We start from the raw sequence: 22,515 nt of genomic DNA on the forward strand, positions 1-22,515 counted from the left end.
GCTCAGCCTATCACTGGCTGAGGCGGGACATCCCTGCCCGGCCAGTGATAGGCTGACACCGAAGCAGAACAGCGTCCGCAGGTCACATATGATTAGCTCCCCGATATGGGGACAAATGCTGCGGCTGATTATTCATTCATTCGAGGGGGGGGGGGGTGGAGGGGCAGAACCGGTACTGCGGTATGGGAAAAATTCATATTGTGCAGGAGAAAAAATAAATTTCTGTATTCGGTATGAACCGGTATACCACCTAGCACTATTCTATGCACATGAAACAGCTGGCAGAGTCACATAGATGTTAGTCTATAGATATATTGCATAGCTTTATATGGGGGAGGGGGAGGCTTTTGCCAACATTTCCATTAGAGATTTCTCTAAACTTATAACCAAGAGTGGGAGGCCGGAATTAACACAGGCATAATGTCTCATGGCTTACGCAGCAGCCATATACTAATTCTCAGTCATAGGGCAGCAGTAGGTGACACTGGAAGCTTGGCATCAAGGACAGATTACTCACTAGGCGTTTCTTAGTGTCTGACTAACCTACTACGCAACCACTTAACCCTTCATAACTAGATCAAGTCAAAAGGCTACAAGCATCATAGACAAATAACTTTTGCTATCATTGGAAACATTTGTCATAATGTTAACTTTAACTTCACAGCATAATCTAATAGATCACAAAATAAGTTCCTATATAGGAAAATATAAGATTACATTACATGAGACAACCATCAGAGCCACATCATCAACATCCCTTTCTCTGTGAAACTAAAGTATCTTCCTATGCTCATATGTCCCGATTCTACTTATACTTCAGGAAGGAGGAAAGGGAACAACTATGTTAGCAGTTATGAGACCATACAGAAGATGGAGACTTGTTAAAAGTTCTGGTAATGCAGACTGCAAGACCAAAAATAACCGCTGCCAGTGTCCAAAAGGCAGATCCCCCATGCTTCCCGGGACCCTCCTGCCAGCTCTGAGGGAATACTTTAGCGGCTTAGTCTATGCATAAAGTGTTTCACTGTCACTTAATCTCAGCTGTGAATGACAGTTTCAGTGACAGCTAGGTTATATCTGTAGGCACCTTTAGAATGTCCCCTCGAATAGTTGGTGTTTAGACCAATTTACCTCTCCAAATAGTTTTGACACTTTAGAACAGGGTTAAGCAATTTATGGTGAGATACATGTAAAATTACTTGGGTGTGCCCAATATATGCCAACACTACTCCCCAAACAAAGGCAGTGCCTAAACAAGTTTACCAAGAATGCAAGAGCAATAGTAGGCACATTAACCTATTAATGACTGGTGGTTCATGTGTGTGGCATAAAGAGTAATGGATTTAATATGTTTATGCATTTAACATTATCTCCAGCCGCAGTATATTCTTCTAATACTAGCAGAGTCCTATTTACACACAACGTCTTGGAACACCTGTATGTCCATCCATCAGCCCCTTCAACAATACCATGTGAATAAGGCTGGCAGCAGTGCAAAAGGGATCCAGTACAATTGCTCTTCATTGAGACGTGTTACACATAATATGTAGGCAAATCCCAAATACAAGCAAATCATTTACAATGACAGGCAAGCAAATAGTTCCAGCATGGCTATTTTACTTACATCTATACAAAGAACTACATTCATTGTCTGAACTAGCACAAGATGAAATGCAGTACTGTATATCACAGGGGGAAAAGAGAAATTAAATGCTACATTTTAGTATAATAATGTAAAACATGTCTTGAGGGTAGCAGTGTGACAGTCTTGTAGCTTGTTACTGCATAATATTTCTTCTGTATACCTATAACCGGTACAGGTAAGGCAAGCACAGAGGTACAGTGATGAAAGACACCCATAGGGTCTCACATCTGCTCCCGTCCCTTAGCGTAGTCTATTATCACCAAGGAGAAATTCAAAGCAGATATTTGTCACCGTAATTACAGATCTAACATGGCCACACCGTGCTGGTTATCACTGATACTAGTGCAACCATAAGGACACCTACCATTTCAGGAGCAGAGCTCAGGGATATACTTCCATATCAGGACTAAAATGGACAGGGGGATGCGCGGCAGATCTGCCCCCATTGTCAGTAAATGATGGTAATCAGTAGCCGCCTGTGTAGAATCCTCTAGAAAAATGAGTAAATACTTGCTTCCTGAAGACTTTACCATAGAACAGACTAAATTTGAGTGGATTTTGCCTACAGTTTACCTTATTTACAAGTGTAAAATAAAAGGTAGTACATGAGTACTTCAAAAATACACAATAACGGAGTAGGTCAGCTTTAGACCATGCACAGAGCTGATTGATATATAGGACTCCAGCACCGAGTGCCATGTTAAAAGGGTACTCCACTGCCCCAGTGTCCAGGAACATTTACGTCACGCCCCTTAATGCAAGCCTATAGGAGGAAGGGTGGCAGCTGTCACACCCCTCCAACAGACTTGCATTGAGGCGGCGTGACCCTCGGAGCCCGCATACAGAACTAAATGTTTTGGATGCTGGGGCAGTGGAGTACCCCTTTAAGTCAAGGCAGCAAGAAGTGAGAAGAAAGGGAGAAGGAGAGCATAATGCAGCACAAAGCCTCTTTGAACTCTGAGCATGATCCAGAGGTAAGCGATTCCATTCAAAAAACTTATTATGGCTCCACAGAAATTCTAAGTTGTACTGAACCATAATACATCACCCTACAGTACCGCTATTACAATGTGTGTCGGCTGATTTTGCTGAGGAAAGCTGTAGCTCATGAGATGAATGGTCAGGTCATATACAAGGATTGCCAGAAGGTTCCAAGGTTGGTGTCACACATGGCAGTTTTTCCCTGTAAAATTGGTACAACAGTTTGAGCCAAAGCCAGAAGTGTATTCAAAAGAAATGGAAAATATTAAAGGAGTAGTCCAGTGGTGACTCAGTGGTGAGCAACTTATCCCCTATCCTAAGGATAGGGGATAAGTCGCAGATCGCGGGGGGTCCGACCGCTGGGGCCCCCTGCGAACTCCTGTACGGAGCCCCGACAGCCCGCGGGAAGGGGGCGTGTCGACCTCCGCATGAGGCAGCGGCCGACACACCCCCTCAATACAACTCTATGGCAGAGCCGAAGCGCTGCATTCGGCAATCTCCGACACCCGCTATCTGGGCCGAGAGCCGGGGCCCCGTACAGAGAGATCGCAGGGGGCCCCAGCGGTCGGACCCCCCGCGATCTCAAACTTATCCCCTATCCTTAGGATAGGGGATAAGTTTTTCACCACTGGACTACCCCTTTAAAGAAAGACTACTACTGCTCCTTCCTACTGGATCTCTTCTAGTTTTTGCTCAAACACTGAACTGGTAGTATTACAAAAAAAAAAAAAAAAACTGCCATGTGTGATGGTACCCTAAAGGTGCCCTGGGACTTAACACATTAGGATGCACACTTAAAGGGGTTATCCAGGAAAAACATTTTTTATATATATCAACTGGTTCCATAAAGTTAAACAGATTTGTAAATTACTTCTATTAAAAAAATCTTAATCCTTTCAGTACTTATGAGCTTCTGAAGTTAAGGTTGTTCTTTTCTGTCTAAGTGCTCTTTGATGACACCTGTCTCGGGAAACGCCCAGTTTAGAAGCAAATCCCCATAGCAAACCGCTTCTAAACTGGACGGTTCCCGAGACACACGTCATCAGAGAGCACTTAGACAGAAAAGAACAACCTAAACTTCAGAAGCTCATAAGTACTGAAAGGATTAAGATTTTTTTACAGAAGTAATTTACAAATCTGTTTAACTTTCTGGAGCCAGTTGATATATAAAAAAGTTTTTTCCTGGATAACCCCCAAAGTTCAGTACATGAAGAGAGCGCAGGAGCTGAGCTTACTTCATGTGCAGCGGGTGTAATGGCAGACATCGGCAATGCCACTGAGGTCTAGGTTTAACCTTTTAGATGCCATGATCAATACGGATCATGACACCTAAAGGCGTTGCATTATGTTGAGACTTCTAAGACAACCCACAAGAGTGGGAGCCAATAAGTCTAATGGCAGCTAGAGATCTCCTAAGACTAAAATAATAGATGGTGGAGGGGCAGTAGACATCGCATATCTAGATTTTAGTAAGGCTTTTGACACTGACCCACATAGAAGACTTATCAATAAACCACAGTCATTGAGCTTGGACTCCCATATTGTTGAGTGGATTAGGCAGTGGCTGAGTGAATGACAATAGAGGGTTGTAGTCAATGGAGACTATTCTGAGCAAGGTCTTGTTACCAGTGGGATACCTCAGGGATCTGTACTGGGACCAATATTGTTTAATATCTTCATTAGTGATATCGTAAAAGGTCTCGATGGTAAGTTATGTGTTTTTTGCTGATGACAAAGATATGTAACAGGGTTGATATTCCTGGAGGGATCCGCCAAATGGAAAAGGATTTAGAGAAACTAGAAGAATGGTCAGAACTCTGGAAACTGAAATTTAATGTTGATAAGTGCAAGGTAATGCACCTGGGGTGTAAAAACCCTCAGGCAGAATATCAAATATGACATAGTTCTGACCTCAGTATCTGAGGAGAGGGATTTAGGAGAAATTTCCGAAGACTTTAGGGTTTATTCACATGGCAGGGATAGCAGCAAAGTGAAGGAGAAAATTCAAAATCTTCATTTTTAACACACGCATGTTCAAGTAGAGCCATTTTTTTAATTCTTACTAAAAAAAAAAAAAAAAAAAAAAAACATGGAAATAGCCCATGTGTGTATGTCAGGTGCACTGCAGGCGCACTACAATGCTCAGAGGAGAAGAAGGAGTCACATTTGGCTTTTGGAAAGCAATTATTGCTGAAATGGTTTTTGGGGGGCATGTCACATTTAGGAAGCCCCTATGGTGCCAGAATAGCAAAAAAAATAAAAATAAAAAAACTCAACATGGCATACTATTTTGGTAACTACACCGCTCACGTAACCTAAGGGGTACAGTGAGCCTTAACACCTCACAGGTGATTGACGACTTTTCTTTAAAGTCGGATGTGTAAATGAAGAGAAGAAAAAAAACTCACTAAAATGCTGGTTTTTCCCCAAATTTTTAATTTTTACAAGGGGTAATAGGAGAAAATGCCCCCCAAAATTTGTAACCCCATTTCTTCTGGAAATACCCCATATGTGGACGTCAATGATCTGCGGGCGCACTACAATACTCAGAAGAGAAGAAGGAGCGCCATTGAGCTTTTGGAGAGAAAATTTGTTTGGAATGGAAGTCAGGGGCCATGTGCGTTTACAAAGCCCCCATGGTGGCAGAACAGTGGACCCCCCCCCCCCCACACACACACGGGAACACATTTTGGAAACTACACCCCTCACAGAATTTAATAAGGGGTGCAGTGAGTATTTGCACCCCACTGGCTTTGTGTTTGACAGATCTTTGGAACAGTGGGCTGTGCAAATGAAAAATTACATTTTTCATTTTCACGGACCACTGTTCCAAAAATCTGTAGGACACTTATTACATTACATGAGGGGTGCAGTTTCCAAAATGGGGTCACATGTGGGGGGGGGGGGTCCATTGTTCTGGCACTATGGGGGCTTTGTAAACACACGTGGCCTTCAATTCCAGACAAATTTTCTCTTCAAAAGCCCAATAGTGCTCCTTCTCTTCTGAGCATTGTAGTTCGCCCGCAGAGTACTTTACATCTACATATGGGGTATGTTCTTACTCAGAAGAAATGGGGTTACAATCTTTTGGGGGCTTTATTCCTATTTTCCTTTGTGAAGATAAAAAATTTAGGATAACACCAGCATTTTAGTAAAGAAATAAAATGAAATAATTTTCCCATCCAACTTTAATGAAAATTCGTCAAACACCTGTGGGGTGTTATATGAGGCCACCTCCACGTGGTGGATGGGGGACACATTTTGATCAAAAAGTGCGCTAAGAGCCTCCATTTTGTTGACCAAGTGTGCTGCTGGCATTTTTTATTTTCATTTTATTTTAAATTTTTTTTATATGTCTTGCACTTGCCACAGCAGCGTGCACCCGTGTATTGGGCTAGGTGCTGGCTACATTTTTGTTTCATTTTGTTTTTGCTCACTATACCCTTCGTGAGGGGTGTAGTAGGGATCGACCGATTATCGGTATGGCCGATAATCACGATTTTGGGCATTGTCGGTATCGGCAATTACCTTGCCGATAAGCCGATAATGCCCCGCCCCCCGCACCGCCCGCGACCGCCACCCCCGACCCACCATGTTGCACACCCCACCACGATGCTGGGTGGTATACCGGTATGGATTTTTGCCCATACCGCTATACCGGTCAGGCCCCTCCCCCACCCTCCGAGTCAATAAAAAAATTAAATTTACCCGTAATGGGGGTGGTCCAGGCCATCCTTCCTTCCGGTAGTGTCCGGGGGTATTCCGGGTGAACCGGTCCGGGCTGTCCTTCTCCGGCGGTCATCTTCTCCACTCCGGGCAGGCTCCGGCCTAGTACACTGCATAGACGCCGCTACGCCGTGGCGTCAGGTGCGTCGCTGCGCACGGGCGTCACTGCGCAGCGGCTTCTATGCAGCGTACTAGGCCGGAGCCTGCCAGGAGTGGAGAAGATGACCGCCGGAGAAGAAGGACAGCCCAGACCGGTTTACTCTTCACCCGGAACGCCCCCGGACACTACAGGAAGGATGGATGGCCCGAACCACCCTGACAGGTAGGGGAGAGAAGCGGGTGGTGGCGGCGGCGGCCTATGGCCCCGCAAAAGCCACTGCAGATCATTGATTTAAAGCGCCCGCTTTAAATCAATGATCTGCAGAGGTGTCACAGGGGGTTAAATAGCCGATAACTTATACCGGAATATCGGTATAAGTTATCGGCTATCGGCCCTAACCTGCACCGATTATCGGTATCGGCCCTAAAAATCCGATATCGGTCGATCCCTAGGGTGTAGTTTCCAAAATGGGGTCATATGTGGGTATTTATTTTTTTGCTTTTATGTCAGAACCGCTGTAAAAATCAGCCACCCCTGTGCAAATCACCAATTTAGGCCTCAAATGAACATACTCACTCCTGAGCCTTGTTGTGCGCCCACAGAGCATTTTACGCCCACATATGGGGTATTTCTGTACTCAGGAGAAATTGTGCTACAAATTTTGGGGTCTTTTTTTCCTTTTACCTCTTGTGAAAATATTGGGCAACACCAGCATGTCAGTGTTTAAAAAAAAAAAAAAAAAAAAAAAAAAAATTTCATTTTTTTTTACACTAACAGACTGGTGTAGCCCCCAACTTTTCCTATTCATAAGGGGTAAAAGGAGAAAAAGCCCCCCAAAATATGTAGTGCAAATTCTCCCGAGTAGGGAAATACCCCATACGTGGCCCTAAACTGTTTCCTTGAAATTCGACATAGCTCCAAAGTGATAGAGCGCCCATGCGTCCATCCATTTGCTGTGCATGCTGGGAGTTGTAGTTTTGCAAGATTTAGAGGGCCACGGTTTAGAAACCACCACACAGTGATCTCCAAACTGAGGCCCTCCAGATGTTGACAGACTACAGCTTCCAGCATGCCCAGACAGCAAACAACTGTCTGGGCCTGCTGGGAGTTGTAGTCTTGCAACATCTGAAAGGCTACAGTTTAGAGACCACTGTAAAGTATTCCCCAAACTGTAGCCCTCCAGATGTTGATAGGCAACTCACCGGCTTCCGTAGTCTGCACCAGGGAGCCAGCCACACGTTATCGCTGCCCGCTGCCGCCGATGGTAAGTAACGGGGGAACTGAACTTTAACCCCTTGCCCCCGATCTGCTATTGGTTGGTCACTTCTGACCGACCAATAGCAGGGATAGGAGGGCTGGCAAACCTGCCACCTCAATCTTATCCCTTCAGGGGGATCATGGGTTTCTTGGAAAACCCCCGATCACCGTTATTTTCCATGTCACCAAAGACCCGTATGACCCGCAATCAACACAGATCACCGGTCTGAATTGATCGGCCATTTGCGGCAATCGCTGACATGGGGGGGGGGGGGGGGGTCGTCGCAGGCGATGTGCCAGGATCTTGTAGTCCTGAGTCCCGCTAACTGGGTTTAAAACGTTGTCACGAACAGAGAACGGGTTAAACCCCGTGGGTCCCGGTTGCTACAGGAAGCCAGGACCCACAGCTAATGCTGGGCACCTCCGATCGGGCCGATGCCCGGAATTAACCCTTTAGACGCAGCGATCAAAGTTGATTGCATTATCTAAAGTGAAAGTAAAACTATCCCAGCAGCTCAGCGGAGCTGATCAAGACTACCGGGACAGAATCGTGATGTTCCAATCAGCTTACTGAGCGACAGTAGGGTCCTACCTGCCTCCTCGTCATCTGATTGGCAACCTACTGCTCCGTGCCTGCTCAGCAGGCTAGAGCAGCAGAGTGCCATTAAGACTGATCAATGCTATACTATTGAATATTGAGCCGGCGGGCCAGTCTCAAGCACGCAATTCACTGAAGATGGATGCCGATCTTCAGAGGGACAGATCTCCAAAGTACAGGTATGTATTTAACCCATTAACCCCTGATCAGTCTCCTGTTCACCCACACTATAACCCAGAGTGTATTGGGTTCAGTGTAGGTGAACAGATGACCATTTTTTGTTTAATATATAAATGAGCATCTTCCCCAAGCAAGGGGCTTGGGGAAGATGCTCATTTATATATTAAACAAAAACGGTCATCTATTCACCCACACTAAACTCAATACACTGGGTTATAATGTGGGTGAATAAAATAAAAGAACCTACCATATTTATCGGCGTATAACGCACATTTTTTATGCAAAAATGTTTTGTGCCCTGCACAATGACGAGTGACGTCCTCAACACGACATCACTTGTCAATCAGTGCGCGGCGCACAGTGACAGCCCAGGACGCCGCCAGAGCATGAAGGACTGCAGTCCCCAGGGCACATGTAACTATAAAACCGGGGACGGGGAGGGAATAGAGCAGCGGCACTCTGGCCCCACAGAAGCCACTGCACGTCAATGATTTAAAGCGCTTGCTTTAAAATAATTGAACTGCAGAAGCCGCCAGAAACAGTTTATCAAGGTACACATGCACACACACCCTCATTTTTCCAAGGATATTTTGGTTAAAAAAAAACAAAATTCCCTTGAAAAAAACGAGGGTGTGTGTTATAGGCCAGTGAGCGTTATAGGCTGGTGCGTGGTATACCCCGATAAATACGGTACATACATATTTGTTATCGTCACGTGCGGAAATGTCTGAACTATGAAAATATAAGATTAATGATCCCCTATGGTGAACAGAGTAAGCATAAAAAAATGACCAAAGTCCAAAATTGATCAAAAGTCAGATATACACAAACAAGGTACTGATAAAACCTACTGGTCACAATGCAAAAGGCGGTATGAGGGCTAATTTTTTGCGCCATGATCTGAAGTTTTTATTGGTACCATTTTTGTATTGATCGGACTTTTTGATCGCTTTTTATAAATTTTCTCATGATATAAAAAGTGACCAAAAATACGCTATTTAGGACTTTTGAATTATTTTGCGCATACGCCATTGACTGTGCGGTTTAATTAACGATATATTTTTATAGTACGGACATTTACGCACGCGGCGATACCACATATTTATATTTTTAGTAACTTTTTTTTATGGGAAAAGGCGGGTGATTTAACCCCCTTCCCTAATAAAAGTTAAAATCACATTATTATTTTTTTAAACTTTTATTTTGCAATGTTATAGGCCCCATAGGGGACTATAACATGCAGTACATTGATTGCCAGCACTGTTCAATGCAAAGCAATAGCATTGCATTGAACAGTGTTTTCAGCAGTCGATTGCTCCAAGCCAGAGATCCAGGAAGGAGCAATCAATCGCCAATCGGGACACCGCAGTTTCACTGCAGTTGTCCCAATCAGCCCAACTGAGCTGCCGGGAATGTTTTTTTATTTTTCGCAGTTTAGATGCAGCAATCAAATTTGAACGCCGGGTGTTAAGTGTTAATAGCGCGCGTCACCACGATTGGTGACGCGTGCTAATAGCCTAGGGTCCTGGCTACAGTTAGATGGCGGGACAGACCAGATATGATGCGGGGGTCACCGTACAGGTACGCCCTTAGTTCCCAAGTGGTTAAGGCCAAAATGAGCCGTAACACGGCATGCCTACTCCCCCTCCCTACATGTACAGGGCTCAGCTTCAATGTCTATCAGTCAAAGCAGGGCGAAGAAAAAGGGCGTACTGCTACAGTTCAGCACCACCAGTTTGACTGACTGCTAACAAATCAGAGAACTAGCACAAGTTTTGATACTTTTTGCCTGGTACAGCGCAACAGATTCCCTAAAGGCTATGTTTACATGGCAGCATGTCCGTGCGAAATTCTCCATGAATATTCTGCACAGACATTCCACAGCAGCGGAGTCCTATTGATTTCAATGGTACTCTGCTGCACTGTTCACATGGCAGAATTTCTGTGCCAGATGTTTCTGGAGCAGAATTTCAGATTCTGGCAAGATTTTACAGAATTTTTACGAATGCATTTTAGATGTGATCTTGATAAAATACAAAAATAAATTAAAATGCAACAAAGCAATAACACAGCTTTAAACAAGAAGCTATTTTGACTCAGAAGCAATAGACTCAGATTTATGCATTAGACAGAAGACACTGTATGAGTTATACTTTTTAGTGCAGGGGCTACTAAAAGAACGGTACAGTGAAATTTTTATATATATATATATATATATATATATATATATATATATATATATAGTGATAAGGACTCACGATTTACTACTTTTTACTCTACAACTGTTCAGGACTAAGAGAAAGTGAGGGGTAATGATTGCAAAGGCATTGTGCCACCTTGCACACCCACATAAAACCACACCCTGCTACAGTATATTTTTTTTCTTTAAGAAGAATATCCACAAGCCAAGCTTTAAAATGAAGTTGTCATTGAGTGTTACAAACCTCATACTTCCCCCATGTCATACAAACAGTTCACCACAACAGAAAAGTATTTCTTACCAGAAGGTTTTAGTAAATAAAACATAGCCAATGCAAAAAAGTTTGAGCTTTCCATTATATTTTTTTGTTTCAATTTCAGGCTCTGTTCACACTGCTATTATGGTCTCTTTTAAAGAGGTTCTCCACTGCCCTGCCTTCCGGAGCGCCGCTCGCAGCGTCCGGAAGTTCATTACTCCTAACGCTGTGTGCGGGCTTCCGTGTTAGAGGCCGCCCCCTCGTGAAGTCACGCCCACCCCCTCAACAAAAGTCTATGGGAAGGGGACGTGACAGCGGTCACGCCCCCTTCCCATAGACTTTCGCTGAGGGGGCGGGCGTGACGTCACGAGGGGGCGGCCTCTAACACCGAAGCCCGCACACAGCGTTAGGAGTAATGAATTTCCGGACGCTGCGAGCGGCAAGCTTCCGGAAAGCAGAGCAGTGGAGAACCTCTTTAACCTCTTCAGGATGCAGGGCATATGCGAGTCCTTAAAGGGGTACTCGGAGCCTAGACATCTTATCCCCTACCCAAGGATAGGGGATAAGTTGTCTGATCGCAGGTGTCCCGCTGCTGGGGACCACCGCAATCCCCCCCCCCCCCCCATCAGTCCGGAGCTACATTTGCTCCATGGCTGATGACACACAATACAGGGATCGGCGGTTCATGGTGTCATTGCTCCGCACCCTCATGATGTCACGCCCCGCCCCCTTAATGCAAGTCTATGGGATGTGGCGTGGATGTTATAACGCCCCCTCCCATAGACTTGCATTAAGGGGGCTGGGCCATGACTTCACAAACCGCCGGCCCCTGTCAGCAGCCATGGAGTAAACCTAGCTCTGCAGAGCTGATGACTCTGGGTGCTGCAGGAGAGATCGCGGGGCCCAGCAGCAGGACCCTTGCGATCAGACAGCTTATGCCCTATCCTTGGACAGGGGATAAAATGTCTAGGGGCGTAGTACCCCTTTAAAGGACCTGGGGTGTACAGGTACGCCTGTGGGAATTTTGGTCAGGGACTGGACCCGGATGCCTGCCGAGTGATTACTGATGGGGGTCCTGAAAATAAGGGGGATCGGGGCTGCCCAAGACACCCCCAATCCCCTTGAGGGGACAGGAGTGAGGTGACATTGGTGCCACCCGTCCTATCCCCGCTATTGGTCGGTGAGAAGCAACCAATAGCAGATCGAGGAGAGTGGAGGGGGGGTTAAGTTTGGTTCCCCAGTTCTGCCCACCCAGGGTAGACCGGGCAGAGCGAGGGAACTGTGCTGGGACAGGTGCAGGAGGTCCCTTACCAGGGTTGATCCTCCTCTGTGCGGCGGCAGGCGGCGGTCCTGCTACTGGCAGGGGAGTTGTTGCCTAGCAACATCTGGAGGGCCACAGATTACAGTGGTCTCTAAACTGTGTCCCTCTAGATCTTGCAAAACCAACTCCCAGCATGCATGAACAGCAAACGGCTGTCTGGGCATGCTAGGAGTTGTAGTTGTGTGCCTCCAACTGTTGCATAACTATATCTCCCAGCATGCCCTTTGGGGGATCAGTACATCATGGGAGTTGGGTAACAGAACATAAGTGAAGGTTTTCCAACCAGTGTTCCTCCAGCTGTTGTAGTTTAAACACTGACATGCTGGTGTTGCCCAATATTTTCACAAGAGGTAAAAGGAAAAAAAGACCCCAAAATTTGTAACACAATTTCTCCTGAGAAAGGAAATACCCCATATGTGGGCGTAAAATGCTCTGCAGACGCACAACAAGGCTCAGGAGTGAGAGCGCAACATGTACATTTGAGGTGATTTGCACAGGGGTGGCTGATTGTTACAGCGGTTCCGAAATAAACGGAAAAGAAAACACTCACATGTGACCCCATTTTGTAAACTACACCCCTCACGGAACGTAACAAATGGTATAGTGAGCCTTAACACCCCACAGGTGTTTGAAGAATTTTTGTTATAGTTGGATGTGAAAATAAAAACTTTACTTTTTCACTAAAATGCTGGTGTTATCCAAAATTTTTCATTTTCACAGGGGGTAATAGGAAAAAAGCCCCCCATAATTTGAACAACATTTCTTCTGAGTATATAAATACCCCATAAGTGAATGTAAAGTGCTCTGCGGGCGCACTACAGGGCCCTAAAGAGAAGGAGCATCATTGGGCTTTTGGAGAGAGAATTTGGCTGGAATTGAAGGCCATGAGTGTTTACAAAGCCCCCATGGTGCCAGAACAGTGGACCTTGGGGGGCACATGTGACCCCCATTTTGGAAACCACACCCCCCTCAAGGAATGTAATAAGGGGTACAGTGAGCGTTTACACCCCACTGGTGTCTGACAGATTTTCAGCCACCTCATCAGGAGCATGCCCAGGCATTGTAAGGAGCTCACACGGGCACGTGGAGGCCACACACACTACTGAGCCTCATTTTTACTTGTTTTAAGGACATTACATCACAGTTGGATCAGCCTGTAGTGTGGTTTTCCACTTAGATTTTGAGTGTGACTCCATATCCAGACCTCCATGGGTTGATAAATTTGATTTCCATTGAATGTGCTGACAACAAAATCACACAAAAATTATGTAATAGACAAAGGTATTTCAAACGATTAGTTCATTCAGATCTAGGATGTGTTATCTTAGTGTTCCCTTTATTTTTTTGAGCAGTATATAAAAGTACAGCATTCATGTGCTTTTTACAGGTTTACTAACCTACCACCACCATTTTTGCGTAAAGATTTAGGTTTTTGTATCAAATGTATATGCCTGATGCAGAGTCTGCTTTGTATTTCTGATGTTGCCAGTGTATTTCGGAGGAAATATACAAGAGGATCTTCTTTCTTCTGCTTTGCAACAATTTTGTATTTTTTGTATAAAAGGATTTAGGTGTATTTATAGCTCATAGACTACCTGTACATCCTCGCTGCCTGGTGCTTGGCGCACTAGGACTTAAATGAATTAAAAAAGGTTGTTTTATGTGAATAAACCCCTCCCTTAAAACTTTTAATCCCCACCCCCCAAAAAAAGTAAAATAAAATAAACCTAATGAGTAACTAATAGGTTAATTACTCCGAACAGAATAAATGTAAAAAAAAAAATACCCAAGTCCAAAATTGCCGATTTTTGGTCCCCAAGCAGACGTAGCTTAACTATGACATGTGCTGTGTCTGGACTGTCAATAACTCCCCTGATGTAAATCAAATCCGACCTTTTCCCTGCTTAACCCCTTAAAAAGAAGATCTCCGGTTAAAATAAGTTATCTCCTATCCACAGTATAGGGGATAAGCAGCTGAACGACCCCTGGGACCCCCGCAATCTCCAGGACTGGATCCGGCACTCGGTGAGGAGCATGTGCGCCACTCATTGCTATGGGGTCGCTAAAAAGACCCAAGTACAGCACTCAGACATCATCGGAGCTCCCATAGAAATGGTTGGAACGCGTGCCGTCTCCTCACTGAGGTTGACTGGGTCCCGAGAGCGAGATCGCAGGGGATCCCAGCGGTCGGATCCCACCCCCGCGATCAGCTATTTACACCCTATCCACAGGATAAGGGATAGCTTAACTTTCGCTGGAGTACTCCTTTAAAATGTTTACAGTGAGCTTCAAAAACTTTTTCTTTGTTGTACATCTTGGCATAACATTAACCTTTTAATATACTTCATAAGAAAATGTTATTTCCTTTTTATAGAAATAATGGCTAATAAAATAATGGCTTTGTCCAAGCTGAAGCACAGGCATGGACTAAGTCCAGTAAGTGAGGGTGGGCTAGTACTCCTCTGTCTGATAACACTCCTCTGTGCTCTCTCCTGTCTGACAGCACCCTCCCGACATCATCGCGATAGTCCGGATCAGCTCCGCTGCACTGCTGGGATACTTTCAATGCCGCAATCAACTTTGATTGCGGTGTCTAAAGGGTTAATGCCAGGCATCAGCCCGATTGGCCACAGTTTTAGGTCCGGTTGTAAAAGCGCATACGGCGCAAAAATGAGCCGACCGAACGTTTCACTCCGGTCGGCTCATTGAAATGAATGACATACGGGAGTGCATACGGTAACATACGGGAGCGCGAGATTTTAGCTCCCCCCTGCCGTATGCGCTCCCGTATGGGACAAAACGTAGTGTGGACCCAGCCTAACCCTGGGTCCTGGCTCATGATAGTCAGGACCCACAGGGTTTGAAGAGTTCTCCGCTCGTGAGAACACTTTAAACCCCAGTAACGGGACTCACGACGAACAGGTACACCCTGCGTCCTTAAGTGGTTAAAAATTGCTCTACTTTGACCACCTATAACTTTCTCAATTTCAGTATACGGGTCTGTTTTTTTGCACCTTGATCTGTAGTTTTTAATTGGTACCACATTTGCATATATTTGAACTTTTAATCACCAGAGATACAGGGTTCTTCCATAAAGCTAGTTTTCCCATACCGCAGGCAGGTATAGGAATCCTGGTCACAGATCCACAGTTAAGCAAGACAACGGATCAGTGCAGCACAGCAGCGTATTGTTGCAAATGTTCAGACAGGAGAATTTCCACGCAGATTCTGGACTACGGAACCCGGATTTCCACAGCAGAAACATCTGTTACAGAAATCCCTCCGACCCCCGGGTAGGCACAGGGCAGCAGAATCCCAGCGATGTCAATGGGACTCTGTTGCTGCAGAATTCCACGCGGAAATTCATGGTGTGAACATAACCTCACAGGCAACATTTCTGCTGGCTCACCCAGCCATTACCAACCAATGATAATGGCTGGGTAAGGCAGCAGAAACGTTGCCTGTGTTGGAATAAAACCCTTTATTTTTCAAAGATATGATGGTGTGTCTGGCTCTACCATAGAGATACATGGAAAGGGACCCTGCGCCATCATTTTACCTTATCGGACCATCGTGATTATGTTGTGAGGGCAGATAGGACCCCTGAGCTAGCCGGAATGCGCCATTTTACACTTTAGACGCTTTGATCAGTATTGGGGGGGGGAAAATCGCTGCTGCCTGTCACTAGCGGCAAGTGTCCAGCTACTGATCATAGTCAACAGTCACCATAATGAAGCGAGCACACCTCCTGCCCTCGCTTTCAAGTCAGATTTACTCATGGTGTGTTAAGTTCTGGACGTCATGGTGGTAAATTTACGCCCTGCATCCTTAACCTTTTAAGGACGTGGGGCGTATGCATACGCCTGTGGGAATTCCGGTACCCGCCGGTTGGGGACCGGACCGGAATGCCTGCTGAAATCATTCAGCAGGCATCCCGGTGCATTGCCGTAGAATGAGATGGTCCTCCTCCATCACATCCTATTGGCTCACTCTTGTCACGTGACATATTTAGACGTCACGCATCGATGCGCACAGCAGTGTCAGTTTGGCTATCACAGGGAGAGGATCTCCTCACCCTGTGATAGCTGAAGCTGTACGGAGCTCTCATGGCCTCTGTGGCCCGACAGAAGTTCACACATGTACGCAGCTCATACGGCTGCCTCATATACATTTACTGTTGATCCACAGCGCTATCGGGATCCCTATGCCCGATGGCGCTGTCATCAGTGTGCGTCCCCGCGAGCGCCCCACGCCCGCAGCTCTACTCCCCGCCCCCCGCAGCTGTACTCCCCGTCCCGTTAACGCTCAGGGAGCGGGGAACCGGAAGTAGAGCATCGGGCGCAGGTTAAATTATTTGCGTAGTGCTGCGCATGCACAGTACTACTTTACCTGCGCCCGATGCTCTACTTTCTGTTCCCCGTTCCCTGAGCGTTAACGGGACGGGGAGTAGAGCTGCGGGGGACGGGGAGTAGAGCTGCGGCCGTGGGGCGCTCGCGGGGACGCACACTGATGACAGCGCCATCGGACATAGGGATCCCGATAGCGCTGTGGATCAACAGTACATGTAATAATAGAGTCAATGTATATGAGCTGCGTACATGTGTGAACCTCTGTCGGCCCATAGAGGCCATGAGAGCTCCGTGCAGCATCAGCTATCACAGGGAGAGGAGATCCTCTCCCTGTGATAGCCAAACTGACACTGCTGTGCGCATCGATGCGCGACGTTTAAATATGTCACGTGACAAGAGAGAGCCAATAGGATGTGATGGAGGCGGGCCATCTCATTCTATGGCAAATCTCATTCTACGGCAATGCACCGGCACATCTCCAAGGGGGGTCCTTAGACCCCCCCATGTCGGCGATCGAAGAAAATCGCATGTCATTCAGACATGCGATTTTCTGCTATTCTGGGCTGATCGGGTCTCTGGTGACCCGATCACCCGGAAAATAGGGATAGTCAGAGCTGTCAGTGACAGCCCAGATCATCCTGAGGGCTAGGAGCGATCTCCTATCCCCTGCCATTGGTCAGAACTGATTCTGACCAATGGCAGGACAGGACAGTGGGTTGCCATGGCAGCCCCCTGTTCTGCCCACCCCTGGATGTAGAGGGGAAAGTGGGGAGAAGATGGAGGCCGGTACCTGGAGGAAAAGATGCCTGAGGACCCCCGATCGTCGCTGGAGACTGATCCTGGCTCAGGTAGGGAAACTGCGGTGGGGATGGGGGGGTATGAAAGTGAAAGTACAGTGATCTTTACTGTGGCAACCACTAGGAAGGCCAAACTGCAACTCCCAGCATGCCCAGACAGCCAAAGGCTGTCTTGGGCATGCTGGGAGTTGTAGTTTTGCAACATCTGCAGGGTCACAGTTTGGAGACCACTGTTACAGTGGTGCCCAAACGGTAGCCCTCCAGATGTTGACAAACTACAACTCTCAGCATGCCTAGACTGCCCAGGCATGCTGGGAGTTGTAGTTCTGTAACATCTGTCCCTTCAGATTTAGCAATTTTCATAAAATTTTTGAAAATTGCTGCTCTACTTTGAAGTAGGGATCGACCATTATCGTTTTTTTAGGGCCGATACCGATAATCGGTGTAGGTTAGGGCCGATAGCCAATAACTTATACCGGAATATCGGTATAAGTTATCGGCTATTTATCCCCCCGCGACACCGCTGCAGATCATTGATTTAAAGCGGGCGCTTTAAATCAATGCACTGCAGTGGCTTTTGCGGTGCCATAGGCCGCCGCCACCACCCGCTTCTCTCCCCCTACCCGTCAGGGTGGTCCGGGCCATCCATCCTTCCTGTAGTGTCCGGCGGCATTCCGGGTGGAGGGTGAACCGGTCCGGGCTGTCCTTCTCCGGGGTCCTCTTCTCCACTCCGGGCAGGCTCCAGCCTAGTAACGCAGCATAGATGCCGCTGCGCAGTGACGCCCGTGCGCAGCGACGCACCTGACGTCACGGCGTAGCGGCGTCTATGCAGCGTACTAGGCTGGAGCCTGCCCAGAGTGGAGAAGAGGACCCCCCTGGAGGAGGACAGCCCGGACCGGTTCACCCTCCACCCGGAATGCCGCCGGACACTACAGGAAGGATGGATGGCCCGGACCACCCCCATTACGGGTAAGTTATAAAAAAAAAAAAATTATTGACTCGGAGGGTGGGGGAGGGGCCCGACCGGTATAGCGGTATGGGCAAAAATCCATACTGTGGGAGAAAAAAAAAAACTGTATCCGGTTCATACCGGTATACCGCCCAGAACTACGGTGAGGGGTGCGACGCGGTGCGGTGGGTCGGGGGGGATCGCGGTCGCAGTGCGGTACAGCGGGTTGGCGGTCACGGTGCGGGGCATTATCGACTTATCAGCAAGGCAATTGCCGATAATGCCCAAAATCGTGATTATCGGCCGATAATATCGGCCATACCGATAATCGGTCGATCACTACTTTGAAGCCCTCTAATTTTTTCAAAAAACAAATATATGTCCATTTTATGATGCCAGCATAAAGTGGACATATTGTATTTGTGAATAAAAATAACATTTATTTGGAATATCCATTTTCCTTACAAGTAGAGAGCTTCAATGTTAGAAAAATTCAACATTTTCAAAATTTTCATGACATTTGGCGATTTTTCACCAAAAAAGGATGCAAGTAACGCCGAAAATTTACCACCAAAATAAAGTAGAATATGTCACGAAAAAACTACCTCATAATATTCGGTAAAAGCATTTTCAAGTTATTAATTCATAAAGACACGGTGGTCAGAATTGCGAAAAAGGGCTCAGTCCTTAAGGGGTTAAAAGGGTTAACCCATCTATCCACAGGATAGGTGATAAGTATGGCTCTGTAGTTCGAAAAAGTGCTCTGAGAACAAAACGCAGGTGCTGCTGGCTAGCTATATTGGGATGTAGCAAGGATTGGAAGCTGCAGATGTCAATGTAAACTAAATGATAGGGATCGACCGATATCGTTTTTTTTAGGGCCGATACCGATAATCGATGGAGGTTAGGGCCAATAACATACCGATATTCCGGTATAAGTTATCGGCTATTTACCCCCCCCCTCACCGCTGCAGATCATTGATCTAAAGCGGGTGCTTTAAATCAATGAACTGCAGCGGCTTTTGCGGTGCCATAGACTGCCGCCGTCACCCGCATCTCTTCCCCTGCCTGTCCGGGGGTCCCGAGTCCTTTCACCGCCACTCCCACTGCTCCGCTCCCCCTACCGCTCCGCCCCCATCGCCTTCCCCCGCCACTCCCACTGCTCCGCTCCCCCTACCGCCCCGCCCCCAGCGCCTTCCCCATGCCCAGTTTTATAATTACCTGTTCCCGGGGGTCCACTCTACATCTGGCTCCGGTGGCGTCCTCCTGAGATGTCACTGTGCGTACTGACGGTGACGTCGCGTCACTCGTCATTGCGCACAGCGTAACGCAGGACACAGCAGGAGCCAGAAGTAGCATTGACCCCGAGAACAGGTAATTATAAAACCGGTGATGGGGGAGGCAATGGGGCCGGGGCGGTGCAGTGGGGGGGTGCGACACGGTGCGGCGGTGCGGTGGGGGCGGTGCGGGGCATTATCGGCATATCGGCAAGGTAATTGCCGATACCGATAATGCCCAAAATCGTGATTATCGGCCAAACCGATAATCGGTCGATCCCTACTAAATGACTTCAAATCCTGTGCAGGATACTGTACATATGACCCTAAAAAGGGAAACCAGCGCTGATGTAACAGCTGCCACTATCAGGGCCTGAGATGAAGCCGTCACATGACAGTTGTGCCAGAAATCACATGATCGTAGGGATTCAGCAGCTCTATTGTATTATCAGTCCTCATTCTGCCTTTTCTACTGGATGCCTGGCTGTCAGGGACTTGTGGCTGTAACCCATATTGTTAGGCTCCTTTCACACTACCGTTTGTACTCGGTAGGTTACAGGCGTTAGGAAGATAGCGGGAGAAAAATCTGTGCATGTGCAGTCTTTTCTCCCGCTATCTTCGGCCTCAATAATGGGAGTTATAACGGACGTTAGAAGAATCACATTCAAGTGAATGGGATCCTCTTTGTCCGTTATGACTCCCGTTAGGCTCTGTTACAATAACGTACGTTAAGAGTGGTCAAAGTGAGGGGGGGGGGAGAAGAGCCCTTAACGTCTGTTTGTAATGGAGCCACTCTCATAGTTTGAAAGTAGTCTTACAATGCTGCATGTTATAGCCTCTTGGTTGTTCTATAAAAAGAGTGCTTGGTCATTAATAGGTTAAAAAAGAAAGCTGTTACAGAGCTTTGTCTGATGTCAAACTTCACGGAACCTGTCCATGAACTGGAAGGATTACTTACACCTGTGCTAAAAGTATGCTGAATAGCGTATGATCACAGCTTTGGAATAAGGGACTTTGGTTATTTTTAAGTGTTGCAGAAACTAATGAGAAATGAAACGTATGGAAGTATTAAGAAATGTATTTAATAATATGACATTGTACGGGTCTGTTTCAAATTTATTGTCCATCAAAGTTGTAAACTCCTGGATTGAAGTTTCTGGCTGGCCCTTTAAAACATTACCGCGCACAGGGCCTGTGGGAAGGTTGGGGAGAAGAAGGGGGAGCAACTGTTGCTATCGAGCGGGTAAACGCTAAGTTTATCCCCAGCCAATAGCAAACCATGGCCTCATTAACCCTTTACAAGCTGGAGGCGGGAATGGATAAAAATAGAGTTAGATCCTGGTAAGCCTTAGAGTGTCACTGACAGGAGATTTAGAAATTAAATCTGGAATGAGACTTTGCTAGTAAAACTTAAACATATTTAACATTGAAGGAAAGTCATATAAATGTACAAAAGAGCAAGCACTCAATGCTGTGGGAAGCGTAGATCTATAAACCTCCCTTCATAGTAATGACTGTCAATGAGCAGAGTTATATGAGTACACACAAGCCATAACACAGCACCAGCATGTGTGTCCTGGAGGCTGGGAGAGTGTGTGTCACTGAGGTACAGGGGAGGGCTGACATGCCTTGGATCTATACATTACTAACAGCTTCCACATACAGAGGAGACACACAACATCTCAAAAAGCCATTGTCCTCCTGACACCCATCACAGGGGCAAAGGTCAGGCAGATTACAGCCCAAATAATGAAGAGCATACCATTCCGGCTAAAAATAGGGGTTCCCTATCCGTGATATAACCACGTACTACATATGTACACAACACACGGTAAAGGCTAACGCACAATGAAGACTAAGCCCGAAATACGAGCCACACCGACTGCCCCTAGCCCAGTGGCCGAGAAGAACACCGAACGTGCTCCAGGGCCTGGGCTCTATGAACAAGCGGGGGGCAGCCGCAACACACGTGTCCCTCCGCCAGCGAACAAAGCCGAACACTCCGCGCGGCTACTGCGGCCTTCCACATAGTAAGAATCCCCCAACTCACGTAAACAGGCAGCGGCCACGGGTAAATGGCAGGCTCGGCTCCCACCGGCGACTTGAGCCTGAGTTCCAGCTTCTCGCCCATGTCCTGAGAGCATACTAATCCCAAAGCGACAGCTCTGTACAGAAATGGTGAGCCCTCGTTCAGTCAGTACTGGCCACTCTCTCCCCGCCGGTCCAAGGTCTCACTTCTCCTCACACTCGGTAGCTTCACAGCGCCATCTTGGACCCGGCACCAAGCAACAATGAGCTGAAGGCTGGGCCAAACCACCGTGTACTGAGAGTGGGGGAGAGAGGTGGAGCGTTCAAGGTATACGCCTAGAGATAGAGAACGAAATAATCCAGCGGGGTGTCCTCATATGGCCCCTTGGCCTCAAACGAGAGGGTGATAGGCGGGAAGGAAAGAGTAGTACACAAGGACTAAAATAGAATGGAGAGCCGTAGCCCGCTTGGTGTGAATGAGCAGAGCACCTCACTGAGCCTTGTGGCCGGCGGGTCACCCCATCTGCTCGCAGCCTGTGGACTGCTCCAAGTCACACAGTAGGGTGTATCAGGCGCCTCCGTACCGGAAGGCGACGCGTGCTCCCTTAGGCGGTGTTCACACTAATGCTTCATTTCTGTTTGGAATATTAATACGATTTCAGGGCTGAAAATAAAGCTCTGTTCACACTTATGTTTGCTTTCTTTGCAAAAGTGCTGTTTTAAGAAACCATAATAATGAACCCCGCAATGTTATTCTTGCTCTCAAAAATGCCTTAACCCCTTAAGGACTCAGGGTTTTTCCTTTTTTGCACTTTCGTTTTTTTCTTCCTTACCTTTTAAAAATCATAACC

General features: G+C 46.9%; 1 protein-coding gene across 2 annotated transcripts in view; it reads right to left on the bottom strand.

Moving 5' to 3' along the window:
* The window catches only part of DOT1L (DOT1 like histone lysine methyltransferase), a 160,022-nt gene extending 137,776 nt beyond the window's left edge, over positions 1 to 22,246 (bottom strand). Inside the window, exon 1 of one of the 2 annotated variants that reach the window (XM_056574229.1) lies at positions 21,687 to 22,246. In XM_056574229.1, the coding sequence (XP_056430204.1) occupies positions 21,687 to 21,767 (81 nt within the window). In that variant the 5' untranslated portion in view covers positions 21,768 to 22,246. The remainder of the gene's footprint in view (positions 1 to 21,686) is intronic. The other variant, XM_056574240.1, reaches the window with a different exon arrangement.
* Positions 22,247 to 22,515: the final 269 nt, after the last annotated feature.

Source organism: Hyla sarda, chromosome 1 (genome assembly GCF_029499605.1).
Source record: "Hyla sarda isolate aHylSar1 chromosome 1, aHylSar1.hap1, whole genome shotgun sequence".
NCBI classification, from domain to species: domain Eukaryota; kingdom Metazoa; phylum Chordata; class Amphibia; order Anura; family Hylidae; genus Hyla; species Hyla sarda.